This window comes from Aulonocara sp. 'chitande type north' Nkhata Bay, linkage group LG7, assembly GCF_057382095.1.
Source record: "Aulonocara sp. 'chitande type north' Nkhata Bay isolate Kocher_YH1m ecotype deep benthic linkage group LG7, A_spYH_male_GT1.1, whole genome shotgun sequence".
NCBI classification, from domain to species: domain Eukaryota; kingdom Metazoa; phylum Chordata; class Actinopteri; order Cichliformes; family Cichlidae; genus Aulonocara; species Aulonocara sp. 'chitande type north' Nkhata Bay.
Window position 1 is genome coordinate 48,662,465 of NC_141350.1, and position 21,122 is coordinate 48,683,586.

General features: G+C 39.8%; 2 protein-coding genes across 18 annotated transcripts in view; one reads left to right on the forward strand and one right to left on the reverse strand.

Moving 5' to 3' along the window:
* Positions 1–14,584, reverse strand: part of add1 (adducin 1 (alpha)) — a 29,605-nt gene extending 15,021 nt beyond the window's left edge. For 7 of the 12 annotated variants that reach the window (XM_086300933.1, XM_086300942.1, XM_086300932.1 and 4 more), the window contains exons 1-4: positions 4,457–4,631; positions 2,182–2,390; positions 1,604–1,766; positions 1,269–1,420 (exon numbers count right to left, since the gene is read on the reverse strand). In XM_086300933.1, the coding sequence (XP_086157059.1) occupies positions 1,269–1,420; positions 1,604–1,766; positions 2,182–2,390; positions 4,457–4,616 (684 nt within the window). In that variant the 5' untranslated portion in view covers positions 4,617–4,631. Of the gene's footprint in view, positions 1–1,268; positions 1,421–1,603; positions 1,767–2,181; positions 2,391–4,456; positions 4,644–14,426 lie in introns of those variants that run through there. The other 5 variants (XM_086300936.1, XM_086300937.1, XM_086300934.1 and 2 more) reach the window with 4 other exon arrangements.
* Positions 14,585–18,529: 3,945 nt separating this feature from the next.
* The window catches only part of sema4d (sema domain, immunoglobulin domain (Ig), transmembrane domain (TM) and short cytoplasmic domain, (semaphorin) 4D), a 41,355-nt gene continuing 38,762 nt past the window's right edge, over positions 18,530–21,122 (forward strand). For all 6 annotated transcript variants that reach the window (XM_086300949.1, XM_086300950.1, XM_086300947.1 and 3 more), the window contains exon 1: positions 18,530–18,669. The gene's annotated coding sequence lies outside the window, so the exon portion shown is untranslated. The remainder of the gene's footprint in view (positions 18,670–21,122) is intronic.

Genomic DNA, 21,122 nt, shown 5'->3' on the forward strand with positions numbered 1-21,122 from the left:
CTGAACATAAAAACAATAAAAAAAAAAAACATAAAAACAACAAATGTCTCACACTTTGTTGTTGCCGCAAAATGTTGTACTGCTTGAAATTCCGTCTCCACCGTTGCTCGACGCTGCGTGTATAGAGCAGGTAGTGCAACAATAGAAAAATAGTTGCGGGTTGGGACTGTGTAGCGTTTGTCTAGGGTGTTGATCATTTTCCTAAATCCCTCGTTTTGCACAGTGTTGATGGGAGCCATATCTTTGGTCAGGTGATAAGTAATAGCCTCCGTAATTTCTTTGTGCCTGCAGGAGTTCGACGGGTATAGGGAAGCGCTGTATAAGGTTCCCGTTATTGATGTTTGGGTGGTTGACCGGGACGGATTTTCTCCTGTCACTTTCTCGTCATCCCTGACGTGTTCTCCGTTGTTTTTTCCCTGCTAATTTTAGCATCACACGGCACAGCTTCTGTATCACGTGGTATAAGGCTCCGCCCTTGTCATTTGTTGAGCAGGAAGAGTGAGCGCTTGTTTTCATGCAGATTACGTCCCGGATCAAAATGCGGTACAATTGTCGTCTTTTTTTCTTTTTTTAATCGTTGTCATTTGGAAATGAGATCGCACATAAGTATGAATCGAGATCACGATTTTCTAACGATTAATCGTGCAGCCCTAGAACAGAGTATATTTTCAGTTATACATTCTGCTGACCACTAACATTAAAGCTATTTAGATAATGCTTTCAAGTAACTCCCTGTATAGGTAACGAGTTGTGAGAGTTGATTCTAGAAGATCTTTGGGATGTCTCTCTGCTGATTATCACAGTAAAAGATGTAGGGCTTTTTACTTCTTTGCTTATTGGACAATAATGTGAACAAACATAGTATTTGTTCAGTGGTCTCTTTGGGTGTAAAGAGACCTGTTTAGGTTAGCACTCTGAATTAAGCCTTCACTGAAGCCATCGTTTTATGAAATTATGGGCAGTGGAAGTGTCAACTGCAGGAAAAATATGTTTTACACCTTATTTTGTGACACAGTCAAACTTTTGAAAGTCTTATTTGTTTCGACTGGTGATTGTACACACATCCCAGTTACCATTGAAATTGAAACTCTATCCTTGATTTAAAAAGGGGCTTAAAAATAACCACCCAGAATCATCCCAGGATCATTGTACAGTTACAAGACTTGCTTCTAAAATGCAGCAATGCATCAGACTCAGACTGCATGGGCATACTAAAAGCTGTGTCAAAATATCAACCTGACGTTTTATTATGGAATGAATGAACGTACTGTGAGGTGGTTGTAGATGAGCTCAGACCAGCCAAACAAGTCAGCCAGCCGATAAAAGGCAGCCAACTTGCAGCGCAGCAGCTTCTCGCCCTTGTCGTAGGAGATGGAGTCAGAGCCACGCAGATCATTGACTGGAGTCACCATTCCCAAACCTGTGAAGAAAGAAAGAAAAGGCAATCTCACATACAACAATTAGATGGGTTCTGCCACTGAAATCTGACTAGAGTCTTTGTGCTGAAATCAACTCTGGCATGCTCTGCATTACTCATTGTGAGCACAGACACAGCAGGGCTGAGGTCAAGAAGTCACACACAGCCATTCTCTTCTCTGCTTACTCATATTGAGTGCCGCCATGCCTCCTTGTGGTGCTGCAGGGTACATGGAAGGCATACTGGTGGTCATGAAATCTGCGATCTGCTGCAGAGCCAATAGGCTTGTGGGCGTCTTTCCCTTCTTCAGCTGATCCTGGATCATCGTCTCTAGCTCCTCGCAAAAGGCCTGGAGGGCCGTTGACACAGACACGACAAACAAACAAAAAACAACAAAACGAACAAATGATCAACTTTGAATTTTAAAGGGTGGTAAGAGTAACTTTCAGAAACAGGGCAAATCCTAAAGGCAGAAATAACCACGGATCTACACAGATCTAATATTAATTAGATTCAAAAATGCATAAAACTGAGCCTGTATGAAAGGGCAACTTCTTCAGCTTCTCTCTGCACAGTAAAAACTTACACATCAGTGCTTTTCATGCATATAATCGACCTCTGAACAAATTTTTTCACTGTCCTGGGCATTCTGCTGACGAATCAACGAATCAAGAGATTTCTGAACATATGAACCATGACCTGACTCTGATCCATGAAAACCAAACAACATGAACAAGCAGAATTAATGAGTACGTCCTACTGACGGGGCTCTGTAGGATCATGGAGACTCTCTTCCTCTGCTCCATCATGTTGAAGTCCTGTCGCAGGTCCGGTGCCATGTTCCTCTCCCTCTGGTACTCTGGACTGCTCTCATCTACCCGGTCAAAATATCGCTCCTTGTGGGGGGCTGTGGTGGGAGGGGGGGCTGTCACCACCCCGGCACCTGACTCGCCGTTCATCCTGGGCTGGCCTCCTGTAACCGTGTCAGAGACTACTGTTAAACATCTAATAGAGTAAAACAAATAGTAACATTGTACATTTCTTAAGTGGGTTTGTGTGGTAGGCTTAATGTAGCTCTTACGGTCATAATGTAGTCTGTAAAATGAGAAAGAAATTGTTCAATTTAACACTAATTCAAAAACTGCTAAACATATAATTTGAAAGCAATTCATGTTTTAAGTGGTTATCCTTTTACTAGAATATAAATCAAAATTAGTACTTTCTGTGTGTGTTTTGATGGCACACCTATGTACTGTCTGACATACAGTATATAGATTTCCATCATAACAGTCAACACCATCTGTATTTGAAGCTTGGTTACAAAGTGCTTTAACTTAAGGAAGTTTCCTGTTGTAAAAGAGGAAATGAGAATCACCCATCATTAAACCAGAAAGCCAATCATGCAAACCATACCGCCCTTACATCCTGCCTTGGTCATGTGACCACATAGAGGTTATCATTGATTTCCACAATGTGTTTCCTGAAATCACAACAGCACTCCACTGTCAACTCTGGCCAAAGGAAATAAAAGAAACTGAAAATACAGCCAGCTGTATCTTGTTATTTCATAATCTTTGTGATAGATATTTACTTTTTTTTTTTCTTCATTTAGATAGGACAGTGATGGAAAGTCAAAAGCTGGGAGAACAAACAAGGGGAAGATGAGCAGTAAATGACCTTGAGGCGAACTCAAAATCAGGCCTCTGCTATAGCCTTACAGTGTATGGGTTTCCCTGCTCAGTCATGTGAGCTATAACAGTGCATGTTCTGTTATGTTGTTGACATGACTTATAGCATATAGCCCGCTAATTCTAACAGTTACTTCTTACAGCTTTGCATATTACCTAAAGCAGCTGCTATAAAACTATAAACTGACAACAACAATAGTGAGGGATCTGCAGACATGAAGCCAGATTTATAGTAGATCCAAGTTGATCCTCCTGGCTGAGTGCTTGTAAGGATAAATAGTTTGCAGCTGTCTGTCACTGGACAAAGTACTCAAGTGCTGACTCTGAAGGGCACAGACAAACTCATGAGGAAGCGTGTGTGTGTGTGTGTGTGTGTGTGTGAGCCAGCCCATTAGTTCAAATCAATACAAATTGTTGAGCCAAAAGTGCCATGACAACAGCATACTGAACTCAAAGCATCCAGCATCACAGAGGGAGCTGACGGACCCTCTTTTTTCTCTTCCTGTCCGCTTTTATTGGTGTTCTGAGATTTTCCACATCAATAACACCAATATTTCCACAGATCTGAGGTCACGAATTTAAATCAGGACTTGGTTTCCCGTTTTGCAAATTCTACACCAACAATACTTTGTCCAATTTTTTTTACTTAATAAACTTAATCTGTACAACAGATAGGCAGGTTGTAATACCTTCATGTGTGGTATAGTCAGACCAACAATATAATAATTAAAGACCACTGACAGAGACCAAAGATAAGTCCTAAACATGCACCGTCTCTTTATTAAAGTGTCTTTATTAAGTATGATAACAGGTGTGTATCATATCAAAGTAATTATTGTAAATCTAATATTTAAAATCTAATATCAGTAAACATGTCACTTAAACACAGTAAAGCACATCACAAAAGTCTGAGACCCATTAAAGATAGCAGTTACATTTAGCAGCACTAGTTTGGCTGGTCAATTGATTTACCTCCTAATGCTTATGGGATGTCCAACTTTAGTGCCATTTGTTGTCCCCTATGCATTTCAATTAAAGGCTTTTGGCAGACCTCTCACTCCAGCAGTGCCGAGATACAAAGTAACTGTTGCTTTTACTGCTTGGTTCCATCTTTTAATTGCACTTTTATACATTTGCTTTTATTTAGCATTATGTTTAAAAAAAAAAGACCCTTATTTTAAGATAAATGTGTTTAAATTCAATTTACCAATTACATTCAAACTAAACATGCATTTCCTACATTTTGTGCATTCTATCAAAAAGGTTAGTGTATAGAATTGTCATCATTTTTAGTATTACTCATTGAGCAAAATAATGAAAATGTAAATACTTGAAACAAAATAATCCTTACGTCTTCCACGTGTAAGGAAACTCCAGACTCTGTCCAAAGAGGAGACAGCTGAGGTTGACATGGCTATCTTTGCAATGGCATTCGTCCCCAATTTCCTAAAATCAAGCACTTTTATGTTCTTCACCTTTTGTTTTCCTATCTGTTGCTTTCCTTTTGTCATAAAAACCAACTTAAAGTGCAATTAAGAAATAAGAGAATGAGAAAAGACAGCGAGGCTGCATACTCTTTGAAACCATTCAGGAAAAAAACTCAGTTTTGATTCAGTCATGTAACTAGGGCGTGAGTTATTGACAGAGGAATACAGAGCACTGAGATCTGGTGCCAGACACTCATTAGGGAGAGAGATCCTCTGTCCCTGGCCTATTAATGATGCAAGGGAATCTCCAAATAGTAATTTTTTCCATGTTGTTGGTCAATCTCTATCAACAAAATATACTTTATTTTTTAAATGTACAGCATAAAATGTTACATATTTAATAAAATTTGTCAGCAGCACTGCTTTGATTGTGTACTTTTGCACATATATTTAAGCCATCTGCCACAAATCATGGAAGATCTCAACCTGATGAATCATTATGAATGAAGTCACTGAAATATATGCCAATCACATAGAGCCTCAATAGGACTAGAAAAGCAACTTTTAAAGGTCATAGTACAAAGCTTTCTGCTCTTCAGCCATTAATGTGTCATGTGAAGCTAAAAGGTGTTAATGACGGATCCTCAGTACATGAAGGGGCAAATCAATCATTTTAAAAACTGAAGCAGTGGCAGCTTTTGTCACGCTGCTTAAAAATATGAAAAAAATCGACTATATTTAGTTTGATGGAGAGCTGCACAATTAATCACATTTTAATATCCATCCCAATTTTCGCTTCCAATAATTAAATGAAGTTTTTGAAGTCACCAAGTAACAGCAAATCAAGCGATACCTAAATCAGCGCCAAGTTAATGCCTCCACAAGCCGATCACAGCTGTTCCCAGCACGGTGCAAGTTTCCTGGACTAGTATGGATAAGTAATACTACAGATAGACAGATAACCAAAGTCAAAGGTGAACATCACCATCCATTGTTAGGAAATAATTTTAGTGATGTTAACCAAGAGGAAATCATAGAGTGCTGAAGAGCTGTTGTTGCACTGCAAAGCAACACGAATTAAAGACTTTATATTTTGCCTCTAGGAGAGGCACGTAGGTCAAGTGGACCTCATTGTCTGCAAAAATGTTTTAATTACCAGGATTGTAGCTCAATGTAAATGTATTTCAGTTAGTGTTACGTTTTGGTGAAACTTGATTCATTATTTACAAATTTTCTTCTGAGAAATTCACTGAATTTACATGAACGAGGAGGACAAATTTTATCTTTATGCTAAAAATCTGTACATTAGCTGCAATGTAGCACAACATGGATGTTAAAGCACTGTTATGTTCACACGAAAGTGTAATAAAAACATTTTTGTCACTAAAAATGAATAATCAGAATCTCAATACAGATTAAAAAAAAATAGTGATAATCATTTTGGCTCTAGTGTGATGTGCAAAACATCCAGAACGACAACTTAAAACCCAAAGAATGCTCTTTAAAAAGGTGCAATAAGTGTAAGTATTTTATGCATGTATGCAGGGATCATGCAATTATCAGACTAACCAATCGGGCCAATCCTTTTTCACTTATCAGTATCAACATTCTTCTTTCACTCCTCACTGATCCCCCACCTAAAAAACTGACTGTTTACATATCACGAGTAAAATCCTACCAATGCTGAGCAAACAGTAACATTTGGAAGCAGCTCTGATGATCGAGCAAAGCTGTGGTTTGAAGGTGGGCAGATATTGCTGAACTTTCAAAAACCATCACAATCGCCTCTGCTGAAGTTGCAGCACCACACCAGCTGCCCTGATGCCCATGTGCCAAATTAATTAAATCAGGCTAAGAAAGACAATTTGCATCACTTAGCGTCCAAAACAGCTGTTACATGCTGTTGCAAGGCAGTGACCTCTTCTAGAGTAAGCTATTCATACATCATAAACTTTTTAAAATCACTGTACAATCATTTCACTTTATTCATAATAGCTACAGGCAGAGTTGAGACTAACACATACCAAAGCTATCTGACAACACTGCAGTGTCTGCAGTTCTTCAAACACTGACCCATGTCAGAGTGGGTTACCAGAAAAAGGTCTCAATGCTTCCAGACAGTTAGTCACATCTTTTTCACTTTGATTTAATTTGCGGAAAAGCCACGTTACATTTCCTGTTGATGGTGTTAACTGTTAATGGCAATGAGGCAAAGAAATTGTACCCACAGTCAAGAAACGCAGAAAAATCAACACCACAATACAGAAATATACCTTTTCATGCTGAGTGTAAAACACACCAATTTAGAGCCATCTGAGAAGTGGAGAAAGTTTGCCAGCATTTTCACAATCTGAAACCGCGTGAATTGTAAGACCGCAAAATGTTTATATGATATTTCACAGAATAAGTGCATAAATAAACCGCGTTTGATGAAACTGGACTTTTGTGACTTACTTTGGTTAGGGAAAAAAAAAAGAACCTACAGATATTATTGACACTAATGGCCCACAGCATTTTATCGCAAGTCAGCAACATATCAGCATTATCCATTTGAGCTTAATGCCCTAGAATCAATATCAAAATTGAGACTGTTTATAAAAGCTTTAACTCTGCATCTTTTTCAGTCCATTAGCACTCGGTGGCAATGAAGAAATTTGTGCTTGTGTTGAAGTTTCTAATCAGACAAGTACTGATAGGTTTTTTGATTTAAAAAAAAAAATGTTTTGGAGATACTAATAATTAATAAGGTTCTTTGAGGCAAAGTTAATATAGTAAAACCATGAAAACAACATTTAGGTCTGATTGGAATCCTAAATCTTGTTCACATTGAGCCAACTCTGCGGACTAAAGGACTGCAGGAACACTGTAATAGGATCCTTTCATTTAAAGCTGCCATCACCCTAGAATCCAAACCGGCAATGCACAATGCTAAAAGTTCTGCTTAGTGCTGCAAATTCAGGTGGAACCATGTATCTCTTAAATTATATTCAAACCACATAGAGGCAGATGAGAGAAGGAGAGCTGTGAGAGAAAGAAGACAAAGGGTACACAATAATCTGCTAGCTTTCAAATCCACTGCCATACCTGCGTAAACAAAGCACAGAAAGGTCAAAAGGAACATTTAATTTTATGCATTTAACAAAACCCTCAAACAGCACTGAATAAGGTCACTTTCACTGCTATCTCAAAAGCATTTGATACATAATTTCTTACTCCACTCAGCCTCACTTCAAACATCAACAGAGTCCCTCCAGCTGTTAAACAGCAGACACTGCAAATTCCAGCAGGAGCATATTCAGTGCAACTCTTTTCTGCTGTTTACAAGTGACAAATGATCAGATCTCAAAAGCGTTTATTCCTTGTGGACAGAGTAAGCAAAACATCATCAGACACAGAAAGTTTGCCATTTCACCAGGCCCTTTCCTCCTTTCTCCTAAGAAATGTAGGTGCATGTGTTCAGCTGGCCTCAGCTCCTGTTAGGAGTACAGTTGCCTTGGAAACCAAACACATCACCATGGAAACACAGGACAGCCTATAAAGATTGCTGTTATGTAAGAACAGCTGTGGGCCAACATCACACTCCAAGGCAGTCAGTGTCAGAAAGCACGACTTGGAATTAATGTGCCACTCATTTAACTAGTTTGGCCATTCGCTATCAGACCACAAGACTACAAGAAAAGAATTCCACTTCCACTATGGTGCCATTTAGAGTATGATAGCAGTATATCCGGTTGCTTTTGCTCTTGGTTTCTTAGTCTGAAGTAGTCCAGGATTTTTAGTAGATGCACCTATAATGTCAATTTCAAGCTCCTATGTTGCCTCATTTTCAAGTTATTTCAGTGCATTTAGGTGTCCAAGCCATTCACCCACTCACCCTCCCAGGTGACAACAAGGCTGAGAGGTAAATATGTCTATCCTGGTTGTTATAATTTAATCTTACAGGAATTATTTTGGAAGCAAAGTTAATATCATCAATCATGCAGTAATGGATTAAATAGGACATTTTGGCTTTTGTAACCACACCCACTGGAAAATCCGTATTGGAAAGTGCTCTGTAGTTGCTGAATAGAGCTCAGGGAGTGTTTAAAGACTACCCTGCAAATGCCGGGGACTTTATAGCTACCTTTACTATCATCACTTCATCTCAGCAGTGTGTTCTCCGCCTTAACTAAAAATAAGGGACACAGAGGTTTGTGTAAAAATGTATTAGCTGCTACAAGACTAGCTGTGGGGTGGAGATGTGAATAATGATCTTTTGATACTGCATACTGGAGAGACAACAACTATGTTAACCCCAGCCTGCAGCAAAGGCAATCAGAAACAGAACTGAAGACTAAGAAACTCTGCTCTCAGGCAAGCTCTAGCTGATGAACAGTGTCAGACTCCCTTATCGCCAACTGCAGTAATGGCAAAATCCCCTTGTTTGAGGTCTCTCTTTTAACAGGGTGCTAAAGCTGATAAAAGAGCACATTTGGTTTCACACTGACTGAGGAAAGTGTGATTTTTTTTTAAACAGTATTTGATTCAATATACGCCAAACAAATAAACCTTAGAAAACCCTGCAAATTACTTAATAAAAATAAGCACAAAATTTTAGATAAATAAGGTAGGGATCAGGGCAATATATTTACCGAACTAATGGCACACCTGACAAATTAATGTCCTATAAAATCTTATCCTGCCAAAAAAGAGCCATGCTACAGAACTTTCACCAGTAACTACCAATAGCCTGATACAGACTGAAAGTGACAGTCTGTCCACAGTTTTAAAGTAGCACAACAAAATACTCCAGATCCTAAAAAAAAAAAAAAAAAAAAAATTACACATAACATATAATGTAATTGCAAGGAGGTATTTCTGTAGTCTATTGATACTAGATAGTGGAAAAGGGGTGGGATTAAATAAGCTTATGCTTCTTCCTGCTCCTTTTTGAACATGGACGTTATTTGGAGTTGTGGTTGCTCGTTTTCCTTTTGTTTGCTTTGTTCATTTGTCTCTTTTAATTCTATTTTTTTTATACTTTTTCAACATGTTCAAAATAAAGATTCAATCAATCAATCAATCCATCCTAGTCACGACCTTCTACAATATACATTTTTACCCTTAAACAGGAAGATAAACAATAAGCTGTTGTACTAAGCAAATAACCACATTCTCTCTTGGTGACTGATGTTTTGAACTCTTTTGACAACACCCGATACAGATGTTTCCATACTCCAGAGACTGATGAGACAATGATGGGCAGAAAAACAAAAACACAGACGAGGTGGCACATGAAGACCAGCCCCGGGCTTTCTCATCTCTGTGCGCCCGGCTCTTAATAAAAACTCCCAACCACTCAGTGTGTTCGTGCACACTTCAGTGTTATCATAATTTACTTTTGAGAGACGGAAGCTTGGACTAAAACCATCTTTTCCACATGACTAAGCTAAGACTAAAAGATCTATTTTGTTGTGTCCAAAAATATGCCAATCAAATGAGAGACTGAAAAGATTTGTTCAGGGGCAGGAAAAGAAAAACAAACAAACATAGAAACAGAAAGACCATTACTACTTTTTATCTGTTTTCAGCCATTTGACAGATGCTCTGAGACAATAACTCCTTATATCTCCAAGCTGGATGCCTATCATCACTGGGAATAAAGAATCCAATAGTAACTCTTGTATTTCTGCGTGTGTGAAAGCGTCATCTCTAGCTGCTATTACCAGAAAGAATGCATTAGGTGTCATTCCAGCTCTGCCCAGTGCATGTTGTCTTGTCTTGTTTTGTGCACTCCACTGAAAATTAAAGAAGCTGTATCAACAAAGCAATCTACCAGCACTTTTAGAGACTATTTCATTCTCATTAAATTAAACAAGCTAACGTGTTAAAATCAAGAGGCAGCAAATCAAATACACAATGCTGCTCTCATTAGCCATGTTTACACGTGCAAAATGTAAATCTAATTAAAACCTGTAATATAACGTCATTGTTTACATAGAAACTAAACCAAGTGATCTGACCATTACCTGCATTTACACACATCCAAGCATTTGACAAGCGCAGAATAGTCTAACTTTCTGGAAAACAGTAGAAGCAGTTGTCTTTTCCAATGTAAACAAACGCCGCATGTCACAGATTTCAGCTTCTCCCCTCTCTAACATTTGTGAAGTTTGTGTTATTTTTCCTTTTTGAACAGACCTTCAACTTGTTTTTGTTGTGTTGATGTAACAGACATGTAGAGCAAGAATAATTTCACCCTGAACACTGGAAGAACTATTTACATACAGATCAAACCGATTAACAATTGGAAATTTTAATCACCTTAAAGGAGCATGATCACATAACAATCTTCAAATTGGCATGTTTACACTTCTTTTTAATGCAGACAGGCTTTTAATGAGGTTGCTTGTGCCCATGTAAACAAGGCTATTGACATTAATTTACATTAATACTATTTTTTTCCTTGATCAGAAATAATGTCAAAAAAAGAGGAGGGGGCATTTAAACTAGGGCTGCCACAAACGATTATTTTGATAGTCGACTAATCACCGATTATTTTTGCGATTAGTCAACTAATCAGATCATCATCCATTGGACGTAAAACGTACAGCTTATTGCACCAGCAACATCTGCTCTTATATAACTATCATTAGCTTACAGCTTTAAGTGTTTAAGGTATGTGGTAACTAAAAATAAAGACAAGATGATAGTTTATTAAATTTTAATGAAATTTGCAGATTGTTTCGGTGAAGTTTAATAAACTCCTTGCTATCTAAAATATAACAGGACACCGGAGTAAATTCTCGAGCATCTCACACTTCTGATAATCAGTTGTCTGCTTGATGTTTATTCAGCTGTGTAAAAACGATAACTTTAGTCTCAGCCAAACCGATTTACTCAGGAACAAATAAAATACTAAAAAAAAAAAAAAAAAGCCAAACAACAACATTTTTAAGTTATCTAAGTGACTTATGTATGTTTAACCTGAGTAGCGAAAGACAGCGGTGGGTTTGAAAACGATTTGCTGGGAGTCCGGTGCTCTCACGGGCTCCAGTGAGCCTTGCCCTCAGCTAACTATCGAGCTAGTGGGTAACAGACGTCTCCGAAAATATCGGAGCGCTTTTGAAAATATGTGGTGTCCTGATAAACTGAGCAGATATTTGAGGTTTACACAGCTACATTCTCACCTGAAAATATGTTAAACGTTTATTTTGTGACCAGAAAGAATAATAAGAGTAATATCAAAACTAAGTAGCTGCCGCCATTGTTGGAAACTGAGCTGGGCTGCGCTATGAATTCTGGGACACAGTTTCTTCTTCTTCGGGGTTTAACGGCAGCTGGCATCCTTGTACATGCAGTGCTGCCATCTTCTGTTTCAGTCCGTTATTACACTCTTAAATCCTACTACTTATTCCTGCGTCTTTTGGGATCTTACAAAGCTTCAAACGACGCGTCGACTATTAAATCAGTCGTCGACGATTTTGATAGTCAACGTAATCGTGACTAGTCGACTAATCGTGGCAGCCTTAATTTAAACAAGTAATTCCTTTTTTCCATTTCATATTCAAACATAGGACTTAAGAGTCAAAGCTAAGTGAAATCTTGAAATCTTATTTTTCAAAATGAGACAACTTTTTTTGGTCCATTTTTTGGGGCTTTTTAAAAGACTTTGCATTTCTTGATCATGCGGTTGAAGCGAATCGCAGGAAATGTGAGAGGGGGAAAAAACAAAACAAACAAACAAACAAACAAAACCACAGAATCGACATGCAGCAAGGAGTCTGCTTAGATCCCAGGGTACTCCAAGCACAGCTTGGCCAACGTCGACCCCTTAAGCATCAAGCATTTTTTACATTTATATTTTTTGTTAAATGCACACACTACAAACAAGGCGGGAGTTACACTGTGTTGCAAAAACAGATTAACTGCAGCCGAAACTTATATTTAAATTAAACTGAAATTTCTTTGCTGGCATCTAAGACATTATAATTTGTTGCTCTCTCACTGGTATAGGCTGTAAAAGTGGGCACTAAACTCTCCCTCTTTCATTTGTGCAGTGATGCATCCCAGCCAACACGGCTCCGACGTTCCATCTGTGCCTCACAGGGAGTGTTTCAGCAGGCTGGTAGTGCTATATTTACTTTGTGCTACATTAACTGCATCACCCTCAGTGGGTCGATGAGTATGGAAACGATATCTTTTGTAACTGCCATGACAAGGTGAGACACTTTTTAACCCTACTGTGAAAATGCAGTTCAAGATTCATCTGCCTGTCGTATGTCACATGGGACAGGGTGGTGGAAGACCATTCTCTGAAACAACACACTCCTCCCTGTGCAGCTTCCCTAGCATTACACTAAGGCCTATGCTATTCTGTATGCATGTATCTGCCAGCTAAATATGCAACCTAAACACAGCTGCATCAAATTGACATGATCTTTGGTGACCTCTATGGTGCAAATTAAAGTTCACCAATGACCATTTTCACATCTGCCACTACCACCTGAGATGCTGCTATAACTGATCACATATGGAGAGGAAGGAAGGAAAAAGTGAAACGGCGAGAAGGGAGCTAAAATGAGGAACACATTTTCAGCTGCACTGAAGTCAAGCGTGTAGGTGTGGGGAGTGGGAGTTAAACACAGTAAGTGTGTATGTGAAGTAGTTCAGTGTGTATCGAGGGTGGCAGCAGACTGACGAAGCTAAACACCATCCTCTGGGAGTTTCGCTCATTCTGGCAGAGTTACCAAATCCAGGGAGTTACCGTGCCTCAACACATACACTCACAGACAATTTATCTTGGCAGTTTGGCTCTGATAATCCTCATACAGTACAAAGTGGGGGAAGGGACTTCCCAGCAGACTTTATAAACAAGCCAGACACAGCCACAGCTTAGGGGCTCTGTTCGAAAGCATGGGCCTCAAAACAAATGAGCAACTGTATTGAGATTGACCATCTTTCAATCATCCTTATTCAAGGTGAACATTTAAGGCTACAAGTAGATATTTTCTATCATTGTTTTAGTGCACAAATATGACAAACCTTTTTGTGAGCAACACCACGTTATCAAAAGGTGATCAATTTACAGTTGTATAAGCCACACTAATAAATGAAATTTATCCTTTAAGGATATATTTAAAACAACAACAACAACAACAAAAATCTATGTGGTGTGGTACCCACTCCAGATGCCATGCACATCAAGCCATAACACTTTTAGGCTTTCAGCTAGCCCTCATTTCTGTACTATACATTTCAAGCTTTCCATTTGACAGAATGCATTATTCCACGCGTTTCTCTTGCTCTCTTTTGAAAACCCTGTTTATTATTTAAAAGTGTGTGCGAGCCCATATTATCATGCAGGACATAAAGCTGTCTGACCTAGCACAGGAAACTGCTCCATCACCAGCACACACACACAGCTGGAAAGAACCCAAATTTCTCCCCCACTCTTTGGAAACACACCCAGACTAGAGTAAGACCTGCACGGCGAGGAGCCTCTGTCCGACTAAACCTATCGACCCGAACAGCTAGAGGGGTCCAAATTACAACGCAACGGTAACTCTGCGCCAATAAATAATAAAATAAAAATACCACCTCCACCATCACAGGCCTGCTAGGAAAGAATGCTAACGATACTTAGTGTAAAACATTCTGACTACCAAAGTGTGGGGTCCAGGGGAGCAGCTGAGCCCATGTGAATTGTTTAATAAAGGACAGTGAAACGCAGAAACAGTCGTTTAACAGTGCACAGCAGCGTCTGTGCAGACTCCCCCGCTCAATGGCAACATGCTAGCAAAACAGAGCCGAGCCTCACTGAACACACAGCGAGAAAGACACCGATATGAAGAAGCCGCCACGGATAAACACCGTCGCTGAAATGCAAACCAAGTTGATTATATCACCGCTTACCCTCTCTTTGATGAAATGGTGATATTTAAGCAGGACAACGGTTTTCGCTATTTTTCCTCACGGTGGGGTTTATCTCTCTGCGCTTGTCGTCCCCGCGTCGTGGCTCCGCCCAGCCGCCATCATCCTCACTTGGGTGCGGCAAACGGCCTAGTCCGTCCCTCGCTATTGGTCGTCTGGGAGCACATGTTAACCCATTGTAGCCGCTGATTGGAGGGCGAGTTATCGGCCCGCCCCGCAGAAATGGCTGGATTTATATTTCAGTGTTGAAACTTAAAGCCTATTAAAACGAAGGGTACGCACCTGAAACCTATCGCAAATGTTTATTTTTAATCAGCTTTACTCACAGCTACACTGCAGTGTAATTTTATTAAAATATATGCTGCAAATGTCATGTAACTCACTTCAGTCCCAGCTTAGATATTTTGGGAGCAGCACTGTATCACTTGCTACTCTTGACCTCCCAGGATTGTGCCATTGGATGCTTCACTGATCATGGTTAATGATGGTTTGTGGTAATATTCATTCATAACTTCCTCTGAGTGTGCTTGAAAAACAGTGGCACAAAAAAAACCCATACTGAAAATGGTGCATGTTTTTAGAACAGTAGTGGAAGTTTGTGATCATGTTGTGATTTGATTACATAATTTAAACATGCATTTGCTCATTCTCAGAACTCATTCAAGTGCACCAAATATATTAAGTAGTGATGATCTCTTGTAGGCTAAACATGAGGTAAGTAGAGGAGTTCGCTAAGGTTACTCTTGATTCTTTGCATCCAACAAAACTGTTGGTGCAATCAGCAAACTTGCAGTCATATTGATTTGATGATGATACCATGGAGGCCACTGACAGGGAGTGGGGTTAACAACAGTCATTGTAGGGTATATCTGTCGACAATCGGACACATTGGAAAGCTGGCAGCCAGGGGGCGCAGTTAACTCATTTGGGATAACTGCAGCAGGCTGTTTTTTCTATACAGTCTATGGCAGTAGATGTGAGGGCAATGGTTCATGTAAACATATTGACATGTTCACTATTTGCCACTAGATGGTACTGCTTTGTCAGACTTCAGGCAGACACCTGCTGCAGAGCAATACTGGTTTGCAGCGCTGGTAGGGGATAACATTAGAGTGTTCAAGGTATTCAGAAACATTTCTAAATGAGATTTGAAATTGACACTGTGCTGTTGTGTGGCACAGATGACTGTTTCTATTACTGCGGTCCAGTGTAAAATTAAAAGAACACAAACATATATAATCTAGCACCACATACTTACTGTAGCCTTGCTGCCTCAGGCAAACATATCAGCTGCCTTAGTTGTTTTGGTGTTCATAACTAGGCGTTGAATTCAGAGAAGTACCTAGGCTTTGTAAAACAAATACCATGCGTTTCATTGTGCATGGCTTATTAGAAAAGGAAAATAAGAACAAAAAGTAAATACAGAGGAGAGACCAGCTAAATAAGGAGCCCAAAAAACTCCTTTCCTCTTTCACTTCTGCACGCCTGTGATAAAATCACACATGAATTCAGCATTCAAGGGTCCAATTTCCCACAGACTGCTTACCAGATGACTAAAAAAGTCACAAGAAAAGCTCACTTCTCTGCCATATGTTGTTATTATTATCATCATTTTTATTTTATATGAAGTGTACCAGTCACGCTCTTCAACTGCTCTTGTACTGATATTATAGATCACATGGTTACGTTTTTTACGGCTTAATTTCTTTAGAATTGCACTACTTAGCATTTGAATGTAAGAACAAGCCCAGCAAAACATTCTGAGTTTGCTGGGCTTACTTTCAATGCAAATGGACCACTGGCAGAGCTGGCTTCTGACTCTTGTGGCGTTAATCCTGTCCCGTACCAGTTGACACACACACACACACGCACTCTCCTCTTTACTGATCTCAGACCAGCACTGGCCCTTCCACTGTTGGGAATAATTGCGGTCTGCCTTGTAGCATGGATACACCGACGAGGGACTCTAAATATATCCAACCAGTGTGTCTGAAGGGCTTGGGCATGAAGATCATATACTTACACTGGAAAGCTACACCTTGCTCTATTAATTTTTCTGCTCTATTGTGTGCCAGTGTGTGTAAGTATATGTGCATCTACTTAGTGCTCTGACACTCACTCTCTTGCTTTTTTCATTTCATGCAATCATTTGATATTCCTATCAACAGCAACAGGAAAATAAGATTCTTTAATCCATATATCGGTCTTTTTTTAACACTAACAAACACAAGTTTGGACGTCTATGTAAACAAGGTGAGGCAGACAAGCTCAGAAAGACCTAGAAAAACAAGCATTAGTAAATCTAATATGATGTAAAATGCAGGTCTTTTAAGTGATAGCAAATCACTCGAGCTGCAGCATTACATTTAAGTTAGCATACATTCCTCCTCCTGGGTCACCTGTTTTCTCTTAGAAGCACATGTCACAGAGTGAGTGAAGATAAACCCAGCTGCTTTTCGTATTCATTTCAGGGCAGCACTGGCCGTCCCCTTTTAACTACAGCCAGCCTTCAGCTCAAAGCTCTCAAATCACCGGGGGCTGATATGAAAATAAACAATTTGTAGTTGAGCAGAAGATGCCTGGAAGCGCTGGCATGTTTAAGGGTACAGCCTAACCAACGACTTGCAATAAAGGACATTAGAGGCTTACTGCAGCTCAGCTGGGCAGGTAAAGTTCTTGGCATTTGTTGCTCAGTGAACCCACAAAGTAGTCACAGAGGTGTACTGTGATACTGTTCTATCTTGTAGCAGCAGCAATCTGTCGTTGACTCAAAGATGGTATTGTTTTCAGCTTGCGGTGCCATGGAAAGCCCCACTCCCTCCTTCTCTGTCCTGCACAACAAGACAAGGGTCAGTCTGTCTTTCCCTCTCCAGTGTGTTTTCAAGTCACTTCTCCTTCAGGAAAATATTGTGTAACCTTTGAACTTTGGCAGTGATCTTTTGAACCCAGTGGTCCCACCTACAGATGGATTATTCACAAGGATGTTAACAAAAATAAAGACAATACGTGAAAAGCAGTGCAAGACTGTGAAACTTTAAAATAATATCCACAGATATAATTAGTTACATACATCAGTTAGACGCGGCTGCTGAGCCAGGTCAGTCTCTGTTAAAGTATAATGAAATATCATTAAAATATACAAATCAGTCACCTATTACTGTATAGTAAACATCCGGACTATGATCTTCCTTTGGGAGCTGCCTATTATGGTTTAAAGCTGAAAAAGAACAAATGAAACATTCATAAAAGGATAATAAAAGTGCAGCTGTGATTATTTGTTTGTGGATGACATTTGGAAACATGAGCACAATACTACACATAATATTTTGATTTTGTATTTTTATGGAGGGCTGATTTACATAAACCTAAGTAAACAAGTACCTCAATGTTACTTTTCATGACTGAGTTCGAGTAGGTCTGCTAGCTCTATCTATCTATGCATTTAAAAGTAGGGAGCTGGAACTGAAGTGACAATGCACACTGCATAAATATCAATCAAAACATATTAAAATATAATAAATAAGAAGATATTTTAGTATTTTTGAGTTGTTTATCTTTTGTTATTGTGTGTCTGCATGTGTATATATGTGGGAATGTGAGTTTTTGTAATGTGTTTTACATGCCCAGGAACTGCACAAGGAAATTACCTGGCAGCTAAACGTGATACACTACATCTTTTCCTTTTATGTAATTAATGTATTTTGGTTCCTGAAAGAAATAAATGAACAGAAACAGAAACAACATTCCAGATCTCCTATTTAACATATCCTGAGTAACCCATCTAATACATAATTTTATTTATTTATTTATGTTATAAATTAAATTAAAGTTTTTACTAGCAGTATAAAATATTGTTAATACAATATCCGAGTATGTGCAGTAAATGTAAGGTGCGATAGGATTTATTTAAAAAGTGTATTTAATTTTTTTAAGTACAGTATTTCAAAATGATAGTCTTTTCAGTCTAGACAGGTCGCCTGGAAGAAAAGAAAAAAGAAAAGAGGAGCCTGTCTGAATGTGGCTGTGCGCTCTCTGGAGATACCTTGTCTTCTCGCCGCCTCCCTGTGCACCCTCCCCCTGTCTGCTGATATCTCAGCCCGGAGAGTTTTGAATCCACTCTGTGGCCTCAGTCGCCGCCATGCTGAGCTGAGAGAGAGAGCGTCAAGTCAAACTTTGTCACGCTGCCTCAACCCTCATCTCCGTACGCACCGGGAAACGTCCCACAGTGAGTACCTTTAAGTTCAGTGAAATGTTTAACCTGCGGCTATCTGCTCGGTGAAAGTAGCATCTGTGTTTTTTGTCCCCCTCTCTAAAACGCGGAGTGATTCAGGGCTGTAGCCTCGCGGCTCCGTACTCGTGCGTGCCGTCGCAGACTTCAAGCTCAGCTGCACTTGTTGCGCTGTAGCTGAAACCCCAACAGAGACAAAGGGAGGTGTGGAAAATGCATCGTTTTAGTGTTTTACTTCTAAGCCATTTTTTAAAACTCCAGCTTTCGGCTTTTACATTACTCTCTCTCGACGTTTCAGAGCAGAAAATAAGATGTTAGCAGCGGGCGGCTCTGGAGTCCATGCTGTCTTTTAATCGCAAAAACCCTCCTCTGTACTTCATTATCTCTTGTCCCCCAGCTCACACGCATTTTTTTAAAAGTATTAAACTGTTATTTTAAAATGCCAGTCTGGCACCTTAGAGGTCAGTCGAGGGTTTTCTACCCTTGGCATGCATAAATCAAGAGTGCGCTTTCACTGCAGCAACAAAAGCCCTTTATTGACAGCGCTGAAGCACACAGCCACGTAACCACAGTTTATATGAAGAGCACCCAAATGTCACCGAGTGAAATAAAGACCTGCAGCATGCACTCTGAGGCCTCTTGGGGGAGTTTTAGGAGTTCTCCAAGTTTCAGGGCATGTTGTACTACCAAGACTGGGGAGGGTCGGCAGTGACCTGCGCATGGGTTTCATCAGGAGAGCGTTTTCACCTGCATGCATGTCTAATCTTAGGTGGTGAGCAGGCTGCACTGAATAATAGGTTATGCTTTTTGTCTTCCTCCTCTCCACATTTGCCCTCTGACCTGGCAGTCCTGCATTTCTCTGTGACTGTTTTTGGTTCTTTGGTGATCCTCCCACGCCTGCTCTTGACCTTCTGTAAACATGGAGGGAAGGATAGGGACAGGTGGCCTCTCAGACTCAAGTTCTTCTCCTGATGCCAGATGAAAGGACTGAAGGAAAACTAAAGAGGAACTTTAAAAAAATAATAATTGTTGTAATTATTGCCTTAATTATAAGTTAATCTTCCATTTTATGGGCTGGAGGAAAAAGTGTCTGTTCTGAAAACACCATGAAGAGTAGAAAATATGCATGCATGACAAGGTAGAACTAGACAATTTCAACATTTTGGCTCAAAAAAATAATAATTTTTTTTATCTTAGTCTCAACTTACTTTTTTATGTCTAAAAGAATCTATAGGTAACGCAGCAATTGTTAGCTGCAGACTTTAGTACAACAGAAGTTGTTATAAATTGCAGTATTTGTCTTACCTCAATACGTTAATGACTGAATGCCGATCATTTGAGTTATAAACCAGCCCTATGATATTACAATGATTATATACAAGGTTGGTTTACATTGCATAAGCGCTGAAGAATTTTGGAAAGTGCCAGCATCTTGTTTTCACAGCTTTGTTAGTGACTTTACCAGCCCCGCCTCTCTCTTCTCATCGTCCAGCATCGCAGCCTTCCCTGGCGGCTTCAATATGTAATTCTTCTGCCTCGTCGATTTTCATTCCAGAGGTCCTCGGAGGGTCACATTAGGCACGGGGGGCAGACACCCGGATCTTGTCAATATGATGGGCTAGCTGGCACCAAAGCACGCCAGAATCATGTCAGGCAGGGCCTTCAGGGGGGGTTCACAGAACTAGCCAGAACAGGATATTGCTGTGTGATCATTCACCAGCAGTAGACAAATCATTAAACCACTGGCTGCCTGCTGCTGAGCGGGTCAGACATTTCTGTCTGTCACTCTGACTTTCCCTTGGATTAGAGGTTTTAGTTGTGCTTTTTTTTTTTTTTTTTTTTTTTTTAAGGTTGCCAGTGTTTCTTTCTGGGTTTGGAACATCTGCTGGAAAGAAAGGTTAATGTTGCAGAGTTAGTGTTTAGTCTAAAAGCAGTCTGGTTACAGTCATTTAAAAAAAACAACTCTTGTTTATCTCCCCGTACCAGATTAGGATGAGTGATTAGGTCATGTCTCTCTAATTGAAAGCACAGGATTCGCATGTGCTAAGTGAAATCACACAGGACACCGTTGCTTGTTAATGCTAACTGCACACAAACACGCAAACCTATCTTTAGAGTCCTTTAGGAAAGGCAATAATCAATTTAGAGCTGGTTGGGAAATCGGACATTGAGTCAGGAAGCGCTTGGCTGAATGAAAGTTTTGTTTTAAATCTGAACTTTCTGCAGAAATGTCACTTGTTATGGATGTCAGGCCTTGTTTAGTTGGATGCCCTGTTTGGGTTTTCAGAACGAGCTCTCGCTGTTTTGCAGAGGAATTTGACAAAAAGTATTGAAATTGGTCCTTGCTGGAGCAGGTCCAGCATTTTTGTATAGGAAGCTTGCAGTAAGCACAAACACAGAGACAGACACACACTGTGTTTGTGTTCACATGCAAACACAACTATTCCGCC